At 44.3% G+C, this 17,899-nt stretch overlaps 2 protein-coding genes across 2 annotated transcripts in view; one reads left to right on the top strand and one right to left on the bottom strand. All coding sequences in view use genetic code 11, as the record gives it.

Moving 5' to 3' along the window:
* EGR_09963 (FK506-binding protein) overlaps window positions 1-4,688 on the top strand; it is a gene marked incomplete at both ends in the record, with an annotated part of 8,638 nt that extends 3,950 nt beyond the window's left edge. Inside the window, 10 exons of the mRNA XM_024499212.1 lie at window positions 92-248; window positions 801-921; window positions 1,035-1,274; window positions 1,344-1,491; window positions 1,564-1,751; window positions 2,761-3,103; window positions 3,597-3,744; window positions 3,834-4,093; window positions 4,184-4,260; window positions 4,577-4,688. Of these exons, the coding sequence (XP_024346377.1) occupies window positions 92-248; window positions 801-921; window positions 1,035-1,274; window positions 1,344-1,491; window positions 1,564-1,751; window positions 2,761-3,103; window positions 3,597-3,744; window positions 3,834-4,093; window positions 4,184-4,260; window positions 4,577-4,688 (1,794 nt within the window). The remainder of the gene's footprint in view (window positions 1-91; window positions 249-800; window positions 922-1,034; window positions 1,275-1,343; window positions 1,492-1,563; window positions 1,752-2,760; window positions 3,104-3,596; window positions 3,745-3,833; window positions 4,094-4,183; window positions 4,261-4,576) is intronic.
* Window positions 4,689-7,174: 2,486 nt separating this feature from the next.
* Window positions 7,175-17,899, bottom strand: part of EGR_09962 (Transient receptor potential channel) — a gene marked incomplete at both ends in the record, with an annotated part of 33,868 nt that continues 23,143 nt past the window's right edge. The window contains 16 exons of the mRNA XM_024499211.1: window positions 7,175-7,920; window positions 8,287-8,804; window positions 9,022-9,395; window positions 9,698-10,035; window positions 10,229-10,512; window positions 11,044-11,176; window positions 11,388-11,641; window positions 11,722-11,992; window positions 12,241-12,491; window positions 12,665-12,852; window positions 13,388-13,519; window positions 13,767-14,094; window positions 14,185-14,482; window positions 14,708-14,825; window positions 16,530-16,784; window positions 17,678-17,792. Of these exons, the coding sequence (XP_024346376.1) occupies window positions 7,175-7,920; window positions 8,287-8,804; window positions 9,022-9,395; window positions 9,698-10,035; window positions 10,229-10,512; window positions 11,044-11,176; window positions 11,388-11,641; window positions 11,722-11,992; window positions 12,241-12,491; window positions 12,665-12,852; window positions 13,388-13,519; window positions 13,767-14,094; window positions 14,185-14,482; window positions 14,708-14,825; window positions 16,530-16,784; window positions 17,678-17,792 (4,603 nt within the window). The remainder of the gene's footprint in view (window positions 7,921-8,286; window positions 8,805-9,021; window positions 9,396-9,697; window positions 10,036-10,228; window positions 10,513-11,043; window positions 11,177-11,387; window positions 11,642-11,721; window positions 11,993-12,240; window positions 12,492-12,664; window positions 12,853-13,387; window positions 13,520-13,766; window positions 14,095-14,184; window positions 14,483-14,707; window positions 14,826-16,529; window positions 16,785-17,677; window positions 17,793-17,899) is intronic.

Raw genomic sequence — 17,899 nt, 5'->3', positions numbered from 1 at the left:
GGGAAGATCTGCTGCTGAAATTAGCGCCTACTTATTTGACCCACCCACCTACCTAACCAACTAGTCAATCAAGTAATTTATTTCATTGCAGATCTTCCGAGTGCACTTTTTCCACTCCCAGTCCCTAATCACGGGTCACATCCTCCTTTCCATCTTCCTTCTCCTCGCTTCGCATTCCCTGCATTTTCAGGCCCACCTCGGAAGGAGAAACGTCGACTTTGCTTACTCAAACCCTTCACTCTCTTCTGGTAAGGTGTTTCCACACGTCTCTGCGTCACTTATGGGGTTTCTTCACTGACCTAAAGGGTAGAGGCGGCTCAGTAAAATCCAACACTGAAGTTATGCTTGCACACGCAAGGCGTAAGAGTTGAGAAGAGTTGGACGACTAGTAGTAGGGCTCCATGTCACCAATGTGGAAATCAAATCGTGGGAGATTAAAAAAAATAAACGCATTTAAATGCATCAGAAGCTAAGGTGGATATTATCCTACTGCGTACTCTTCCGTCTTATTTTGGACCTTGTATTTGGCCTCAAGCTTTACGGGTACTCCAGCGCCTTTTCGTCAATCGTAGGACAGAAATGCCGACCATGCAGTGAAGGGTCATTTTATTTCGTTGATCGTAGCACCTGCCGAGGATGTAAGTAAGATTCCATGCTTAAAGGGGAGGATTAACCAATGATATACCTCTAAAGTTCAGGCAATTCCCGTCTATGATTTGCTGTAAGCACGTTACAAAGGTGCCATTTGATCATCTCGCTTTTATTTTTGCTCCTAGATTCTCCTTCCACATTTCTAATAGGTGCAAGAGGGCAAGGGTACTTGATGGGCGAATGTAGGGCCACAAAACATGTACTCGTTACCATCGTCCTTCACTGTCTTGTGGCTCTCATCCTCTGTCTCCTTCATTCCCTGCGTCTCACGTAAGATTTCGCTTTCTCGTTCTGGCAAACCCATTTATTTTGTATTTTCTTGTGACTACAGTCATCCAGGAAGACACTTACACTTGTCCACTTTCTCCTCCTTCCACGACCAGGATAAGCGATTCCTCGCTGTCGACGCTCTTGATTCCCACCTCCTCCTGGATTGAATGGGAACGTCGTGGCTATCTGGGGACCATATGGATGGGTCCCTCGGACAGTCCTTTGGCCACGCTGTTGCCCTTTTACCTTATAAATTTCCTCTATGCCCTCCTCATTCCTCTCATCCTCCACTGCCTAGCTGACACTCAAACACCTCTCGCCCTCGCGTCTCGAGGTCTGAGCCGACTTACTGCGTCAGTTTGGACAAGCATTTCTACTTAATAATTGTAAGTAGGTTATTTATCCAGTGTTATTACTCTTAGGTGGTGGAGGAACAGGCAATGCAGATCATGTCTTGAGGCCAGGGCGTATCCAATCTCATTCTACATCGCACTGACTTGCATTTTCATCAGTTTTGTCTTCCATGATGGAGCCGCTTTTCTAGTCATTGCTTTGGCGTTGCTCCTAAATGTAGGTGTGCAACTTTGTGCCAATGGGTTTTTCCCACATTGCAACACCAGCTAACACAGTCTTCCCTTTCAGTGTATGTCTATGCTGACTAAGGATACGGTGAGAAATGATGTGGATCTGAAAACAACGCCAATGGATGGGCGGTTACAGATCCTCGTGGCAATACAACTGCGCTTTGCCCTTCTGCTCATCTTCTGTAGTTTCCTCAGCGTAGAGCAGTGGTTCACATTTGCCTTCAGGGCTAAAGTTGTCTTTGCTGGGTCAGTTTTGCCTACACGATATTTCTTTACCCTCTTTAGTAGTACGTCCATATTGTTGTGTGCTAATCGTAAGACGTGAGTCCTGACTATTCCAAAAGTTGTCTCAATGGCGTATTTGTGGCCTCTTGCGTTAGACTATTGTGGATGACAGGGGCAAATTATTTAAGCTCAACTTTTGACTGTAGTTATGTTACGACCATCTATGTGAATTACCTTTAATAAGGCACTACTTTCTTTACCTCTCATCATTTCGTTATTTGATTTATGGCACCTCCGGTCTTCCCTGGTGTCGTAGTAGTGCATCGTACTAGTGTGTTTGAAGATAAATTGTTAGCGTACATTGAAGTTGAGAGGCTACAGGCATGGTCGAAAGGCCCTGACAGATGTACTAATTGCGGTGGCTAAAGAGACTGTGGAATCAAATGCACAGGTAAATACCACCACAACATCGGTTTTACAGTTCTGATAGTTTATATAAGATACTGGAGAAAAGGCTGCTCACCAGAATCCGTTACAACTTACTTCCTATCCCAGCGGCATGGGAAGGGAGCATTCGTGTCCACTGGTGAATTTCTCCGGTTGGATGTCTTTGGCTTCTTGCAGCCTAATTACTTGTTCCAACTGATCAAACACATGAGAATCGCTGTAGCTATGAGATAGCTGGTGTAGTTTGGATCGAATGTGTTACTTCTACCTTGGCCTTAGTTCAAGTTTCAAGTCATTTTTACAAAACAGGACTTCCTTATGAGGCGTTTCGTTGTGTGAGGTGTCAGTCTGGTTGGTTTATCAGAAGATGGTTCAAAATGCAGTCACAGGTTATATAAGCCACCGAAAATAGTCATGACAATGATGGTGCATCATCAAGACAACAAAAAACCACAGTCACCATGGTAGATCGCATAAGGAGTGGCTTTACATGCGTAAGAGGATCAAAGTTAGTTAATTTGTATCATACTTCCATAGAGTTTGCAATAATCAGTTTTATTAATTTTCATCTTCACCACAACAGTTATAAAGTTAACTGGCTGCGCTCCTTCCAACCAACCGTCTTTCAGTTTTTGCTCCTTCTCACCACCTCGATGCTCCTTCGTTCACTCCCATCTCCGATCGTGTCGATCAAAGACCATCGTTTTCGACGTCTTCCACCACTGCTTCTGGCATTGGCACTGCTCATCACACTGATCGGCTGCCTAGTCTGTCTCGGTGGCTACTTACACACCGCAGACAGTTTACAAACCTGTCTTCTCATCACCCTGGCCACGGGCTTTCTTCTAGGTCTCTGGGTGTCGCTGGCTACGACGCCTTTTGCTGTCACCGCAGCCATGTCGTGTGGACAGGATCATGGTCACCTAGTGATTACTTTGTTGCCGTCGCGTGCTGTTTTTTAAATAAATTTGAATTATTACCTTCTCACTTCCTTTTCGCGTCCAAAGCATTTGCAAGGTGATGGAGATTTCTTGGATGTTGTAGGTATGCAGCACCTGATTTAACCTTTAAAGCTCTTGAGGGATATGCTAACCTGAAAGGCGCTCTTCCATCGTCTAGTGAAGCGTGGTATACCATGAGACGGAGGGAAGGTCGATTTAATGACTCAATATTGCAGTTTGTGCTTATGCCTAGGGTGTTTAGTTATCCTGCCATTAGTCTGGCTAAATGGATTAGCAGAGGGATTTGTTTGGAAGATGACGCCGGGGACCTAGACAGCATTTTACAACTACTGCATTACAAATACTAGCCGCTCTTGATGAGAGTAGTCGCCTAAGAGCAACACGTGGGAGATAGGGGCATGTTGTGCTCTGAGATTGTGATCCCAAGTACATTGAGAAAGACTTCAATTTGTTCTAGTCTGGATTTGACGGTCATTATGTCGAGCTTGAGACTGAATTTGCCGCCACAATTCTCTACGGTTTGGAAATCTTTTTGGAATTTCGCCCAAATTCAGCCATCTACAGCAGATATCTTCCTTCTGTGGGACCATTCGTGTGGTATTCCGGTAACAAAAAAGCAGAAAATCGGCTAGCTTATTTGATATGTGTTTTAAAATGTGGGAAGTTTAAGTATATAGGGGTTTCCTACTCCTAGTGGCTAATTCCATGCACGAACAGACTTCTCTGAAAAAATCTTTCAGCATCAAAGACTGCCTGCTGCCACGTCCGCACACCAACACAACCATCCCTCCACCAATCACTGGCAATCCAACAGACAATAACGAGGGCGCACAAACCAACGTCGTTCAGGCAGTTTTGGACTCCCTGGTGCTGTTTACTTTGGCTGTGAGCCTCTTCTGCGCAGCTACTCTCAACACTGAGAAGCTGACTGAAGTGGAAGTGGAAATTTTCGCCGTTCCCTAAAGTGAATTCGTGCGGAAGGGCGATAATGTGCACGTCTTCTACACCGGCCGGTTGTACGAAAATAGGAAGTATTATGACTAGAATGTCGGTGGTGAACCCATTCGGATAACCGTAGGTGCAGGTCAGATCATTGCCGAATGGGAGGATGGTCTCATTGGGTAAGTTTGACTGAACTCAGAATAATTTGCTATGATTGGTTAATTTTAAACAATGCAATCCAGTCAATCAATTATGAAACTTTATAGTAGCTGCTGGTGAGTGGGTCTTACGAAACGAACTCCTTCTAATCTCTAACGTAATTTAGAAGATTTTGAGCTGATTCTTAAATCACACCCGTTCATAAAATGCTCGTGTTCCTCACCTACGAGACATTCATCAAGCAACGAATGTTGTCCATAGTGAATGTTGAATATGTTTGTTGGGATGCTTTCGTGAGAAGTTTTCTATTATTATCCTCTTTTGGTATTATTCTAGTATCTGTGAAGGTGAACGACATCGGCTCCGCATTCTCAGTTGGATGGGCTACGGCGATCTCATTCGTACCAACTCTGATCTTGATTTCGACATCAAAAATTCGGAGAAATAAATAGGCTAATGTCCTAACATTTCTACAGTGTCTTTTTTCAAAAGAATGCTGTATTTACACCTCTAATTTCTGCCTTAGTTGAATTCTGTAACATTTTTGAATAAAAAATGGTGTTTCTACCCAGGTTCGATCGCTGCAGCATTGACAACTTACCGAGTCGATAGTCAGTAATACTGGCAAGCATGCAGACGGTTATTCATCAACCATACAGGCAGTGTTGAATGCCTTAGAAATGCCACCTTCATGAAGTGCAGCCACCTTTTAATTGACTTCGGTTATAAAAACCTAGCGACAAGGAAATAGTGACTTGGAAGGATGAACTATACCCCCATGTTTGCAGAGCAATTGGCCGTGGTCTCAGAAACCAGTAAGAAGAAGTTAATTCATACGTACAGTTTAAATTTGCATTACATTCTTTCAGCGCATATTGAATGGGACGATTTTTCAACTAAGCTGCTCTAAATCCGCAGCAAGAATTATTGAGGGATGAAGGAAAAAAAATGAATAAAGCGAAACTACGTATACAGGTGGTCTGATCAACCCAAACTGACAGACACTAACACTGTTCCCTGAAAAAGGAAGGAAAAACCAAGCTGTAATAGTAACGCTATTCGTAGGACCCAACACACAGAATAGCCATTGGCTCACACGCGAGAGTAAATAGCTAATCCCCTCTTCGGTATTCAGGATCCAATCGGACCCTACCAGGTTGTCAGTACGTCTGCCCTTTATCGTCTTGGCCGCACCCTTGTTCCCACTTGAGTGCATGTGGGCATCTCAACACCCAGCTCCCTCCCAACTGTAGAAGTAAAGATGTGCTATGATGGGATGGCTTTGCATTATCCATATTTAGTGTGCTCAGTTTTTCTTCCCGTAAGCCACTGCATAATTAAATGTAAAGGTGAAACTGCAGCCAGACGTTTGGCTTTCATCCGTCTATTTCCATTTAACACTTCCTAATTACTTCAAAGTTATTTTAACTGTAATCATATGGATTCACATCCTCTGCAACCATGTGCATTGATGTGTCACATCACCATTTTTTGATCGGGTTGAGCAGTAGACGATTGAGATCAACTGGCCATGAAGGTAGATGACCTACCACTGAAGGCGCATGGGGCCTGTGGATTTGGGATTAGTCTCAGTATGGTGGTATAGATGCAGCGCCTCGAGACCTCACATAGACAAGAAAAAGCACAACTCTTAGTTTGAATCTGTATTTTTGACGTATTGTAGGGCTCGGAGCCACCGGCATGGCCGGAGGCCAGGCTGTCCAGCAGACGTGCAATGGCGGTGCCTCCACAATTGATGGCTTCACCCAAATCGGGGGTTAAACAAACAATTAGCGTATTACACAAAAGATCGAAAACACTGGAGTGGAATTATAGCAGGTCATGTAGTTTAGAGCCAGCATGATTTTATCTTCAATTAATCCGTTTCAAAGTTTCCTTTTTAAATTGGACAATCTCTAATGTCGGGCGAAAATTTAAACTGGTTCGTTCTTCAACACTAGTATTGTTTCGGGAGGAAAATAACTGTTCAATATGCTTTAAAGTCACAATTTTACTACCTTGTAAGTAGGATCGTTCCTATCGCAAGGAAAAATTGCTTAATGGTAAAGAGATTTCAATGTGGTAGAACTAAAGAGATTGGTGAGAGCGCAATCACTAAGTTGCGACAAGGGGAGGAGGCTTTGTGGCCGTGGCCTCAAAACACCGAAAGCATGCTAACAACTTTCAAGCATGTCTCCCTAAGGCCATTGCCATCCCACGTCAAGAACCGGAAATGATGCCCCTAAAACCAAAAATTAAGCTTGCACCAGAATACCACAATCAACTTATCCCGCTGTCACACACACGCGCACTGGCCCGTAATCTTGCCAACAAGCCCGGCTCCCCTCTTCACCGATTTTTTTAACGTTGCTGCTTCATTTCACTTTAACTTTCATTTCGAGAAGAGGTCGCGTTCTACTCTAACATGCGTTTTACAAAAGAGAGGATTAAACAACCGGTAGTCGAAACTGTCGTATACTTTTTTTCTCATATAATCCCACGTTTCCATTCTGAAATCTTCCTTATCCAAATTCCAAAGTCTGTATCTGATTCTAATGCTCACTGTGTAATCCACGTCTGTTTGACAATACCTTTCAGGGGAGAAGCGGTCACTATATATACGATTCTCATGACTGATCGGAATCCCGTGACCCCGGCGGAGAAAACGAACTCCGAAATTTCGACTCACCTTCTTGTGCTTTTTCATTTAGAATAAATTATTCTCCACCATAGATTGAAACTCTTCACCAGCATTTCCCCTTTACTCTCCTCGAAAAAGTTAAATACTTAGTGTGGGGCTAAAAAATATACCATTTTGCATATTTCATACATACTTGCACACGCATTTCATCATCAAATTATCGCATTAACTCACGCAAAAAGATAGGCATAAATGGGAGAGAGGTGTGAGATTTAACCGGAGAGAGGAGAACTTCAAGCACGTGAATGATGAGGTTGATGGTGTCGATGCAGATGTTGCATCCACGGTGCCCCCCCTTCCCCCATATGATGTGGGCCCTCCCCCACTGTTGACCCCGGCACAATCATAATTGAGTCCGAGAGGGAGCCGGGAGTGACCGGTGAAGTAGGAGGGGGAATGTAATCCAGATCCAAGTCAGGGTCGACAACTTCAAGAGCCGCTGCTCCACCCGTTGTCGCTTCCAATACCGTCGCTGCAACATTCCACACATCATCCGTGGCACAGACGCCCTCAACTGTCACTGTAGACGTCTGTAATCCACCTCCTTCAGAGTCGACGGTAGCAATAGCTGCGGGATCGCCAGCTTCAACAACGGTGGTGACGGACGTCTCCCGAAGCGGTGGAATCATCTCCTCATCCACCGTCACAGAGAGTTGTCGGAGACGACGGAGCATCACCTTACCGAGTTCTGTCCACTCTGCTGCTTCGGCTAGGTAGAGAGGATCTTTGACCATTGTGGCGGCTTCTGCGGTCGATCCCTTATAAAGGTCATGCATCTCGCCTTCCATTTCGTTGTCACTAACGGCCTCATTGCACAGTTTGGAGGAGGAGGCGAGAGAGCCACTGATACCACCGTGGTAGGGAGAGTCGCATCGATTGTAGGCACTAGTGGTCATCATCAAATCTGATTGTTCGTTATTTTTTTCCAGATTTATGGCTTGATAGTCGAAGGATCGATCCGATAAGGTGGTGGCAGGATCTACAGATGGAAAAGGGGGGCCTTTGAAGTAAATGTTCTCTAATATACTACAAAATTAACGTCTTTTACATTAAAAATGAAGCAGTAAGTGGTGTACTCCTAGCATTTCTAAAACAACTTCTCCAATTCTGAAAGAAACAAATGAACCCGATACTAAATACTATGCCAAATTGAGAATTTTGGCCATGTTGTAGTAAAGAATTACTTGTTATGACTGAATATGAAAGTACATGATCCGTGTGACTCTCCCATGATTCGGTCTTCATACCCAAATTGATCAGGTCTAAATAAATTAGGTCCCAAAATTTCATTTGGCAAGCCACAATTGTAGCCAAATTGAGCGAATTTCTAGCTAAAAAGCCTTACTTCCTGCTTTCTCGTGAATCAAACCACCGGTAGACATCTCCGAAGGGCTAAGATGGAGATGGAGATTTTGAGGGTATTGATGGGGTTGTTGTTTGTTACGGGGGTTATGAAGGTCGGAGTTGATGCCCTGCTTCGCCATCGGCGTGGCACGCAACGGCCGCAGATTCGATGCCGGTGGCACACTTGCGGGTGGCGGTGTTGCAGAGCGCTGGCGCGACGATGCTAGCCCTCCAGCACCGACAATAGGACCAAATGTTGGAAGGGCGAACCGTGTACCTCGGTGTCGATGGGTCCGCTTTCCCGAACTGTCGGCAGGATGTGGGACCAGATGAGCAGTGTTCAGATCCATTCGCGAGCCCGTTGGACTTGTGCGTGGACTGTCCGTTTGTGGAAGATGCAAGGTGTAGATGTCATCCAAAATAGTAGTATATTCTCGATGAGCTGGTTGCTGTGAAATCAATGGTAGTCTAGCGTGTCGGCCTTGGTGGCCAAAAAACGAAGTTTGGCGCCGTTGGATACTAAATGAAAATGGAGAAAGAGTGGGGAAAAATTGATGAAACTGTAGGGTGGGGAAAATTCACGGAATCGAGTTAAGTGTGCAGCGATTTTCGCGGTACAACACAAAAGCCGCTAAAAAGGAGGAAATAAATTACATTCAGACAGAGGGAAGAAAGGAGTGGAGCTAAGTAATGAAGGACTTCAGTGGAGTGGAGACAAGTTTTTTAACAAACTTACGTATCAAGTTGACTAGACGTCGGAGGTATCGGCTGAGCAGATGGACTGGGAGTTGGCGAGATGGAGGGGGCATGGCCACGTCGCAGTTGACGTTGACGCTGGCAGTGGGTAAAAGGACTGCGTTCTCGATCCTGCATTCGAATCTGTAGCTGCATTTGTTGTTGCCGTTGTAGTTGTTGTTTTTGTAGACGCTGACATTGCAACTCCCTTACGCGTTGAGCAAGGAGATGAAGCCAATCGAGCGCGCTGTCACCGTTTAATGGCATTAAACTATCCCTGGACTCTGATTCCGCCTCATTCTCTTTCTCTTCACCGCTGTCACAACCGCTATTACCATCCAACGCCGCTGCAGGTCGTCTCTGTTCTTGGGCCTCCTGTCCGATCAGAAAAGGTACTGACTTGATACGTTGCTAAGCCTCAGTCAACCGGAGAGAGCAGTGAGGATAGCAGCCGATAAAACAGCACATTTCAATAGGTAGCCCAAAGGGAGGAGAAAAGACAAGAGCTTAGTAATGCATGAAATAAGTGTATGACACCCTAAGTTCCCTTAATTTGAGCCAAATTGGACACAAGGGAAACAACAAAGAGCAAGACAATGAAAAGCAATCATTTGCGTTGCAGCATCAAACGAAAGAGATCGAGTTAGAAAATAAGAGGAAGAAAGCAAATGTCAGACCTCAATTCGCGGACTCTGTGACCAACACACTCCGCTTGAAGCCGTATCATCCCCACTGCTTCCGGAATCCGCAGTTAGAAAGGTATCAGCAGCGGTGGAGGTAATGGTGGTAGCAATTGCCTCTTTTACCTGTTCATTCTTCCCATCCATTACCACTTCTTCATCATCACCCTCTTCTTCGGTGTGTGAAGGAAGGTTTGTAGCAAACCCACAGCGGTGTTGCGGTTGCTTTTGCCGACAGTGAGAACGGAGGGAGGAAACAATGGGGTTACTTCCATCTCCGCGCCTCCGATTCCGCAATGAAGTTTCGTCGTCACCATCTGAGCCAATATCACCGGCTATAGGCGAAATCATAACAATGGTAAGGTGATCAGTTCAGCTGGATAGAAGTTGGTCCTTTTCTATCGACGAAGTACGAATCCTATTGATGCATTAGACAACAAGCTACCAACCCTATTAGAGGTTTGTGTTACAGAACATCCAACCCACTGGCGTAAACAGCAGCTCGTTTAAATGCCACTCAGCACTCACCAGCATCTTTATCCATTGCGTTTCTGAGGAGCCAGATCACACTGCCCAGTAGAGCGGGGTCACTCTCCCCTTGGTGATCGAAAGGTGTGAACTGACTTTGCGTGTTTACCATAGTGGCCCCCACTGCTGTCGTCGCGATAGCCTTTTTGTGTTGATACTCATCAAGCCATGAAATTGCCCTCTCCTGTCCTGCCAGTATCTCTTCCTCCAGTGAATGGAAATGGCCCTGCAGCTTCTGTTGTCGAAGGTGCACTTCGCCCAGGCGAAACTGCATTGCTGCTAACCTGTAAGGAAAAATTTTCGGCAATTCAAGATCCAGAAAAATCTGATAATATTACTAAAGGGTCGATGACAGCTTGAGATCTAACTCTAGAAACTCCCAAAGCTGTCGATATCAATATCGTCTGAAGGCTAGACTGCACAAAAACTGTACGACTAGAATTCGCAAGGGATGAACCCTTTCATGGGAACGACAAACATATTCACTTAAAAAAATCTGCGATTTCAAGAGGGTATTGCATGGTGAGTACCAATGACAAAATGAAGCCCCTACTCTGAAATTTTTCTTCATATTGACGAATCCTCTTGTGCCGACGCGTTGCAGATATTAACCAAAGGCTGGAATGACTGTGGAAATGTATTAGGGAACTAAAGAAAAAAATCCTGCCCCATTTTCACCCCTTGAAGTTCACTTTTGCTTGTATACAATGAAGGTTCCGGTTCAACTGTCAGTACGTCAACATTAAAGTGCTATTACGGTCAATAAATCGCTACTTATAAAGATAAATAAGCAGAATGGTTGGTTAGTGACCCACCTGGAATTGATATTTTCGAGTTGCAGCTCCGACTGTTTACGCTCAGCCCGCTGCTTCTCCCGCCAGTAGTCCTCCACGCATTCTTCTTCAAAGTCGTGCAGCTTTTCAACCTCCTCTGGCTTCAGGAAGAGTTCTTTGGAAAGAGTAAAAAAGCACTTTAAAATATAAGATGTTTTAATGTCTGTCTATGGGCAATCTATTTTCAAACAGGGGTAAGGTGCAAACATCCGAAAGTCATTAGTCATACATCCATTTTTTTCTAAAGAACGCGTTTTTAACGGCGACAAAAACCCAGTGGGTTACAAGTAAGACAAGGAAACAAAAAATATCAATGTAGTACTCACTGAGACCGTCTGACTGGTGACCTGATATGGATGTGGCAGTACCAGGTGCAAATAGGTGTCCAACATCAAAGGAGTTCCCTTTAGATGATGAATGCACTTCTGAAGATGACGACGACGAGGATGACGAACTACTTGACGATGACGAGGATCTATGGCGAATCTTCTGACACCGTTTCCGGAAATCTCGACGACAATGGCGATAACGTTTTAAGCATCGTGGAACACATTGGCAGTGGTGGTGTTCTCGACAATATCTTTGTAAAGACGGGAATCAATAAAAATAAACAAAAAATGGCTACAACAAGTTTAAAAGTCATGTTTTTATTCTACCTACCTATAGACTCCCCGACAGACAGCGTAGATCCATGAGATGATAACGAAAGGTGGTGGGAGAAGAGGCCGCGACTCGTATTCAATAATTATGGAGTAGCGAAGGTACTTATAAATGAGCTCTGACTGTACTAGTACACGAGAATAGATACTGTTGAATACGGCGATGATAACACTGAGCATAAGAACGATAGAATAGAGGAGGTATATAACGTCCATAATTGGTACCATCTGAAAGAGAGGTGTTTCATCCAGGTTCACGCCCCATTCCGCGGCTGCAGAATGAAGAAAAATGGTAAGGTGGTCAAATTTAAGTTATTTTTTGAGAAGTAGAATGGTGATCTCTAATAGATCAATAAGAAACTAGGAGACTTATGAAAAACTCCACTTTTATCAATCGCTACGAAGTAAAGTTTTTGCATCTGTGAAATGCTTCGATAATCTGCCAAAGTAGATTTAAATTCAGTATGCAACAGCCTAGAATCCACGTACTTAAATAAAATCAGTAGACGACAAGACTCACGATCAATCTTGGGGGCATAGACCTCGCCATAGAGCATGAAGTAGGGCTCCAAGAGGATGTTCTTAATACCCTCCACAGTGACATGGGTTCGATTCATCACCATAATGCCTTCACGCAGAGTACCAAAGGCCACCAGGGGTAGAAAGACGAGGCTTAGAAGTGGGATCATCGCCTGCAACATCTTCACGATGACGTAGATATAGGGCCCCGAGAAGCGCCAAATTTGCATCAACTCAAGAAATCGCATCAACCTATCACAATACAGTTTTTTACTAAACTGAACAAAAATTGGTAGCGACTTTGATTCCCCTTACTCAATCTCTGCTACAAAGATCACAAAATATTCACCGAAAAATATGTGCGTCGAGCTGGAGTCAACCTAGTTTCGAGGGAATAACCTGAAAACACGGAGCGAAGCACCTACCAGAAGACACAGCAGCAGACGAGGATGTTGCGCCCCCAAAGAAAGACAATGCGATTCCGGAGGCCCACCATACGCACAATCACTCCCAGGACGGAGAAGAAACTGAGCACGAAGTCGTAGACATTCCAGAAGGACGACAGGTGCACCCACATCTTCTGGCAGTACCTCACGCCTGGCGAAAGCGTCACCTACTCAAACAGCATATGGATAAGGCGATTGTGTACACAGCACTGTAAGTAGGTTAGTTTCAATCGCTCTATGAAATGTCCACAAATCTAGCTTTGCTGACAAGCATCAAATAGGTGCGAAGAGATAAACAATGCTTTTTTACTACAGAAGTCTTTCCAGTGCACTATAATTGGCCGCCCATCTATGTTGCTAAGCCTTCAGCCTTTCTGTGTGGTTGTAGAAAAGCTACTTCTAGACCCTCGTGTACCTTATATATTCTGTAGCAATTCAGATGCCAGAGTGGTGATCGCGTTGGCTGGATTATGACAGTCACAGGATTATAGGATTACTGGAAGGATTAAGGATGGAACTCAAAATAAGATAGCTATGTAGCAAGAGAATAGAATTTATCTTACCTATTCTAGCCTCGATTCTTTACCTAATTATGACACCTATGCTACAAGACTAGTCTGCCCTATACAGTTGTCAAAGGTCAAAACTCAGGCGCAATAATGAAGGCAGAGGTACTACCAGAGTAAAGGAAAGGAAACTCACCTCTCTGAATTTATCAATGGCGTAGGTGAGGATGTGGAGGTAGATGTACACCTCCAGGGCATTCAACGATTGGTAAGGCACGCAGATAAGGCAGTAGCAAATGAACATAAGCATGAAGACCAGGTAGAGTATCTAGGCGGAAAACAACAATGTCATTGTGTTGGTATTATCACTTGACATTGAAATAACCCAAACAAAGCAGATACGCGGATAATGACGGAGGTAGCAGTTTGGTGAAAAGGGATACGATATTTTCTATAAATGATTGTAAAGCTAATGAATAAAAAAAGGAATTGAATAAAAGCCAGAATATTGTAACGGAAGTAATAATAAGGTGAACAGCCTACCGTGATCATTGTGCAAGGACAACAACACTCACCACATGAAGATAGAATCGAGTAACAGGCGCGGAGAAGAACTCGTACACCTTTTTGCGCCACGACAGTTGATGCTGCTGCGTCTCCTTCGGTATGTCGCCCGCACCTGTATCCGCAGCACCGCCATTGGGGTAGTAAGAGATGTGCGCACCCATCCCCACGACTCCATTTGGTACAGGGCGATGGGCATTCAATGAATAACGAGAGGCATTTGGGGCTCCATGTGCATTTCGCGTAAGCACTGGTGTTGCAGAGAATCGTGATCGCATCTCGGAGGACTGATTCCGAGGCGGCAAGGGAGGCTCGCTTCCCGTTGAACCTACGCTCATACTAATTCAAGGCAAGAAGAGAGTGCCGACAATCAAATTCCTTAATCAGGAAGAGGAGGGAGGAGCGAATGAAGTAGTAAGCGAAGCCTACCAAAAGTATTCTGAGCCTCTACGTGGTCCCGCCGCTTCGAGATTGGTAGGACAAGAGTGGCGAAGAGGTTGAGAGGTCTGTGTCGAGTTAAGCGGAAGCTGACGTCGTCTACGGTGACGAGTTGGAATCCCTCCCTCCTCCTCCATTGCAATGATTCTGAGATCACCCATGGATTTAGAGTTACGTCGATTGGTGCGGTTTCGGTGCGGCTGTTTGAACTCAACAATGGGATTCTCGGCATCCGGTGGTACATCTCGTGGTGACGACTCGATCGACTGTTGTGGAGCAGTGCTTTCGCCTTAAGAAGACGGCGACACGGTAATTAAATGTTACATCAATCAAACATGTCAGTCATTTAAATCGCGTTTTAAGTAATGTAAAGGGAAGCCATTAGTTAAGAGAGTTACTGGATTTATTGAACTATTTTTGGTTCCTTAATTCAGCACTAACGGGGCAGCAGCAGAGGCACTATTACAGATAGTGAGGATGAGGAAAGAGTAGTTTGTAAAAAAATGCTGCTTACCTTTATTCTTATCTAACGAGGAGCTTGACGTAATGACGCTGTATTCCCTCCCCAAAATGGTGACCCCATCCAACTTTATAATTGGCAGGGACTTAGTCGCCTTAATCACAACTTCGTCCTGCAAAGAAGAGAAAGAGGAAGAATGACTGTAACTGCAGACTCCTTTCTATCAGACTTGAAGTGGATTCATTTACCCGCGGCGGTGTGTTACACAACTATTCTCGCTGCAGCTGGAATAGCTAAGAAGCTGCTAATAGCAGTCTCTTTGAGACTATCAAAGATTGGGAAAAATGTTCCCGAGAATAATCCTACTGCTTTCAAGGAGAATATGGAGTGGTTCATTCACTCATACCAGTTTCTTTACAACGTTTTCCGCTATTGCTAGGAAGGCAAAGATATCTTAACTCATTATTAATTTCAAGGATCGTAGTCAAAAGATGGCGCATAAGAGATGATCTTGTCACCTTTTTGATGCAAGACATTTACACCGGTGTCATCTAAAACCGTTTTATGACGGTTAATAGAATGCCTTCGTTAGGAGAATAAACTTCACCTACTGGAAGAGAAACGCAATTCCTATCGGGGTCATGGATAGAGATGCCTGTAATCCTAGAAATAGGTTTCTGTTTGATTTTCTTGAAGTTCTGACTGATGCCTAATTTCCAAAAATTCGAGAGGGTCATGCTCCCGCTCAGTCCTGCCTGATTAGCCCGTATCATGGAGAGATGATAACCGCTCCAAATCCAACGCTAATCAGTGACTAGGATTGTCATTGAATGAAATTGCCGAGACACCTAAACGCATACTGAGGCAGTCTAACTCTTTAGCCATTAGACAGCCACGTACTGACCGTAGCATCTTTACGTAGTCATTACGGCGAGTACCACTTATTTGGATGGTGGTCTCAATAAGATCCGGGAAGCTAGCCCACATAACCCGGGTCATGAAAATTGGGAACCCGATTTGTGACAGTTGTTGAAGCGCTTTATTGTGGTACGTTAACTTTTTGTTTGACTCTCAGTTTTGGTAACAATCCGCTTGGGAGCTCTGCCATTGTACCGCTGTCGGGCGGCCTGGCGTTGGAGCCGTGCCAGTAGCCTCAATACCTTCTGTAAGTCAACAATACATATTCTCCCGAGTATTATGAATTCTTTCGCCCTCTAGGAAACTGCAATAAAGCTATATTGGTGGCAGTGGAAAATGAATCTGATCTTAAAAGACATCTATCTGGATTTCAATTGTTGGGTGTGGGGTGGGAGAAGTTCCTATGCTTCGGATGAAATAATCTATGACGATTCCTAACAGAAGGGTTGGAAATATCTACCTTCAGCAACTACCCCAGCTCCATGGTCTGCGGGAAGGCTGTTAATAAGTGAAGCGACATTAACGGTGGCCGTGAACCATCTGGAAAAGTTCGTTACAGAGGTGTCTATCGTATTCAGGTATCGTACCGTACCTCCATTCAGATATCAGTTATGTGGATCCGTGAATGCAACACTGTTAAAATTTAGTTTTTTATGACAAAATAGAAAATTCGAGGCAGGAGATAGAATTAACTTGTCATCTGAATTGGCCTGACATGAGTAATTCAACAGTATTAACAGCCAAGAATGAATCATCGCATTGGTAGCGGATGAGATGGTAGTTAATAAACCATCAAGGGACAGCTAAAAAGTCCCCATTTTCTGAATTTAGAGCAGCTGAACAGCAATGATATTCCTCTTCCTCATCTACTCTCAACGGCTGATGACTGACTAGTCAGCCAACTGATCGGAGAGCTAAGCAGGTAGGCAAGTAGAATGCAAAATTACGTTTTACGCACCTTAAAAGAAACTTCGCTCGAAGCCTTACACTCATTCACCATTGAGACCTTGGTCATAATGGCTATTTCAGACGCCGTTGAATCCCGCACGACTGGCGGTACAGAGTATACAGACTCGTCATTAACGACGGTGTCGGAGAAAGCTCGGGTTCGGGAAGGCTGATTAGCATAATGATTGCAGTGCTGGAAGCCGTCTCCCCTCATACCATTCTCCAATGTAACGCAATCGTACGTTGATGCTTCTTTTGTAGGCGTCTAAAGAGGATAAACGGTGTTCTTGTTTGAAGGCAACTGACTGTTGGACTCCTCGATCTAGCCTAAATTAAAGATGCGTGCTACTTCAAGAAAATACTTTTTTTGGTCTCTTGCAATCCGGAACTCTATCTTCGTCCTGTAACGTAGTTGGGGATAATTTTGCAGTCACACTAGCAAGAGCATCGGCAGATAGTTCCACTTTCCACCAGTTTGATGCAAATCCGAAACGTCGTGAAGAGAGAGCAAGTGTGCTGTGGATGGTTGAACATGAAGACATACCAAAGAGGGGCATATAAATGCGCGGTTTCATTCCTCACCACGGTACACCGCTAGCAAAAACTCATTATTTGTCCACTTGAATAATTACTTAACACCACAAACACTTGTTGATTGCTTCACGATTCCAACTGGCTTCTAAGTATTACAATTTCTGAATTCACCTTAATTAATACAAAAGCGATACAAGAAATGAACACGAATCGTATGCGGAAGGACCTACGCCGACAAATACACCGACCAAATAGTACAGAGAACTATTTATACACTAACCATCTTCGAATGCCATCTGCAACACATTGCGTTTCCCTTTTCCCATTAGGACAGAATGTTCGATGTATTTTAGTGCCAACAGAGAAAAATATCATATTACCTTAGTTAATCAGCAACATTTTTTCATTATTTTTGTTTAACAATTTGGGTTGATGATTGCAAACTAATCTCATTGAGACCCTAATCCTGAATCAAATCAAAGTAATTCACCAAAAAGCTAGCAGCGGGGACAATAATGTGACAGAAATTTACTTCTAATGACATGTCATTATGGCTCACAAGGAAACATGAAAGTCGTCCCCGTGGACAAGTTGTGTGCATTTAATTATGTCCCTGAAACACACCTGGAAGGCTCGATCCATCGGCAAAGGCTCAGAACCGGGTCGTAGAGGTGGCACTGGAGTGGTAAGGGTTGAATTTTCCACAATTCTAGTTTCCCCGTCATCTGTGCTGCTGCGACTAAAATTGAAGAGATGCGGGGTGGTGAATAAGTACCGGGCATGGTGTGCGTTCATCATCAGAAACACGAATCCTTCCTTGATCTTAGAGACCAGTTGAAGTCATGA

This window comes from Echinococcus granulosus (assembly GCF_000524195.1).
Source record: "Echinococcus granulosus chromosome Unknown EG_S00179, whole genome shotgun sequence".
Classification (NCBI taxonomy): Eukaryota; Metazoa; Platyhelminthes; class Cestoda; order Cyclophyllidea; family Taeniidae; genus Echinococcus; species Echinococcus granulosus.
The sequence above is the reverse complement of the archived record's forward strand: the minus strand, read 5'-3'. Positions and strand labels throughout refer to the sequence as shown.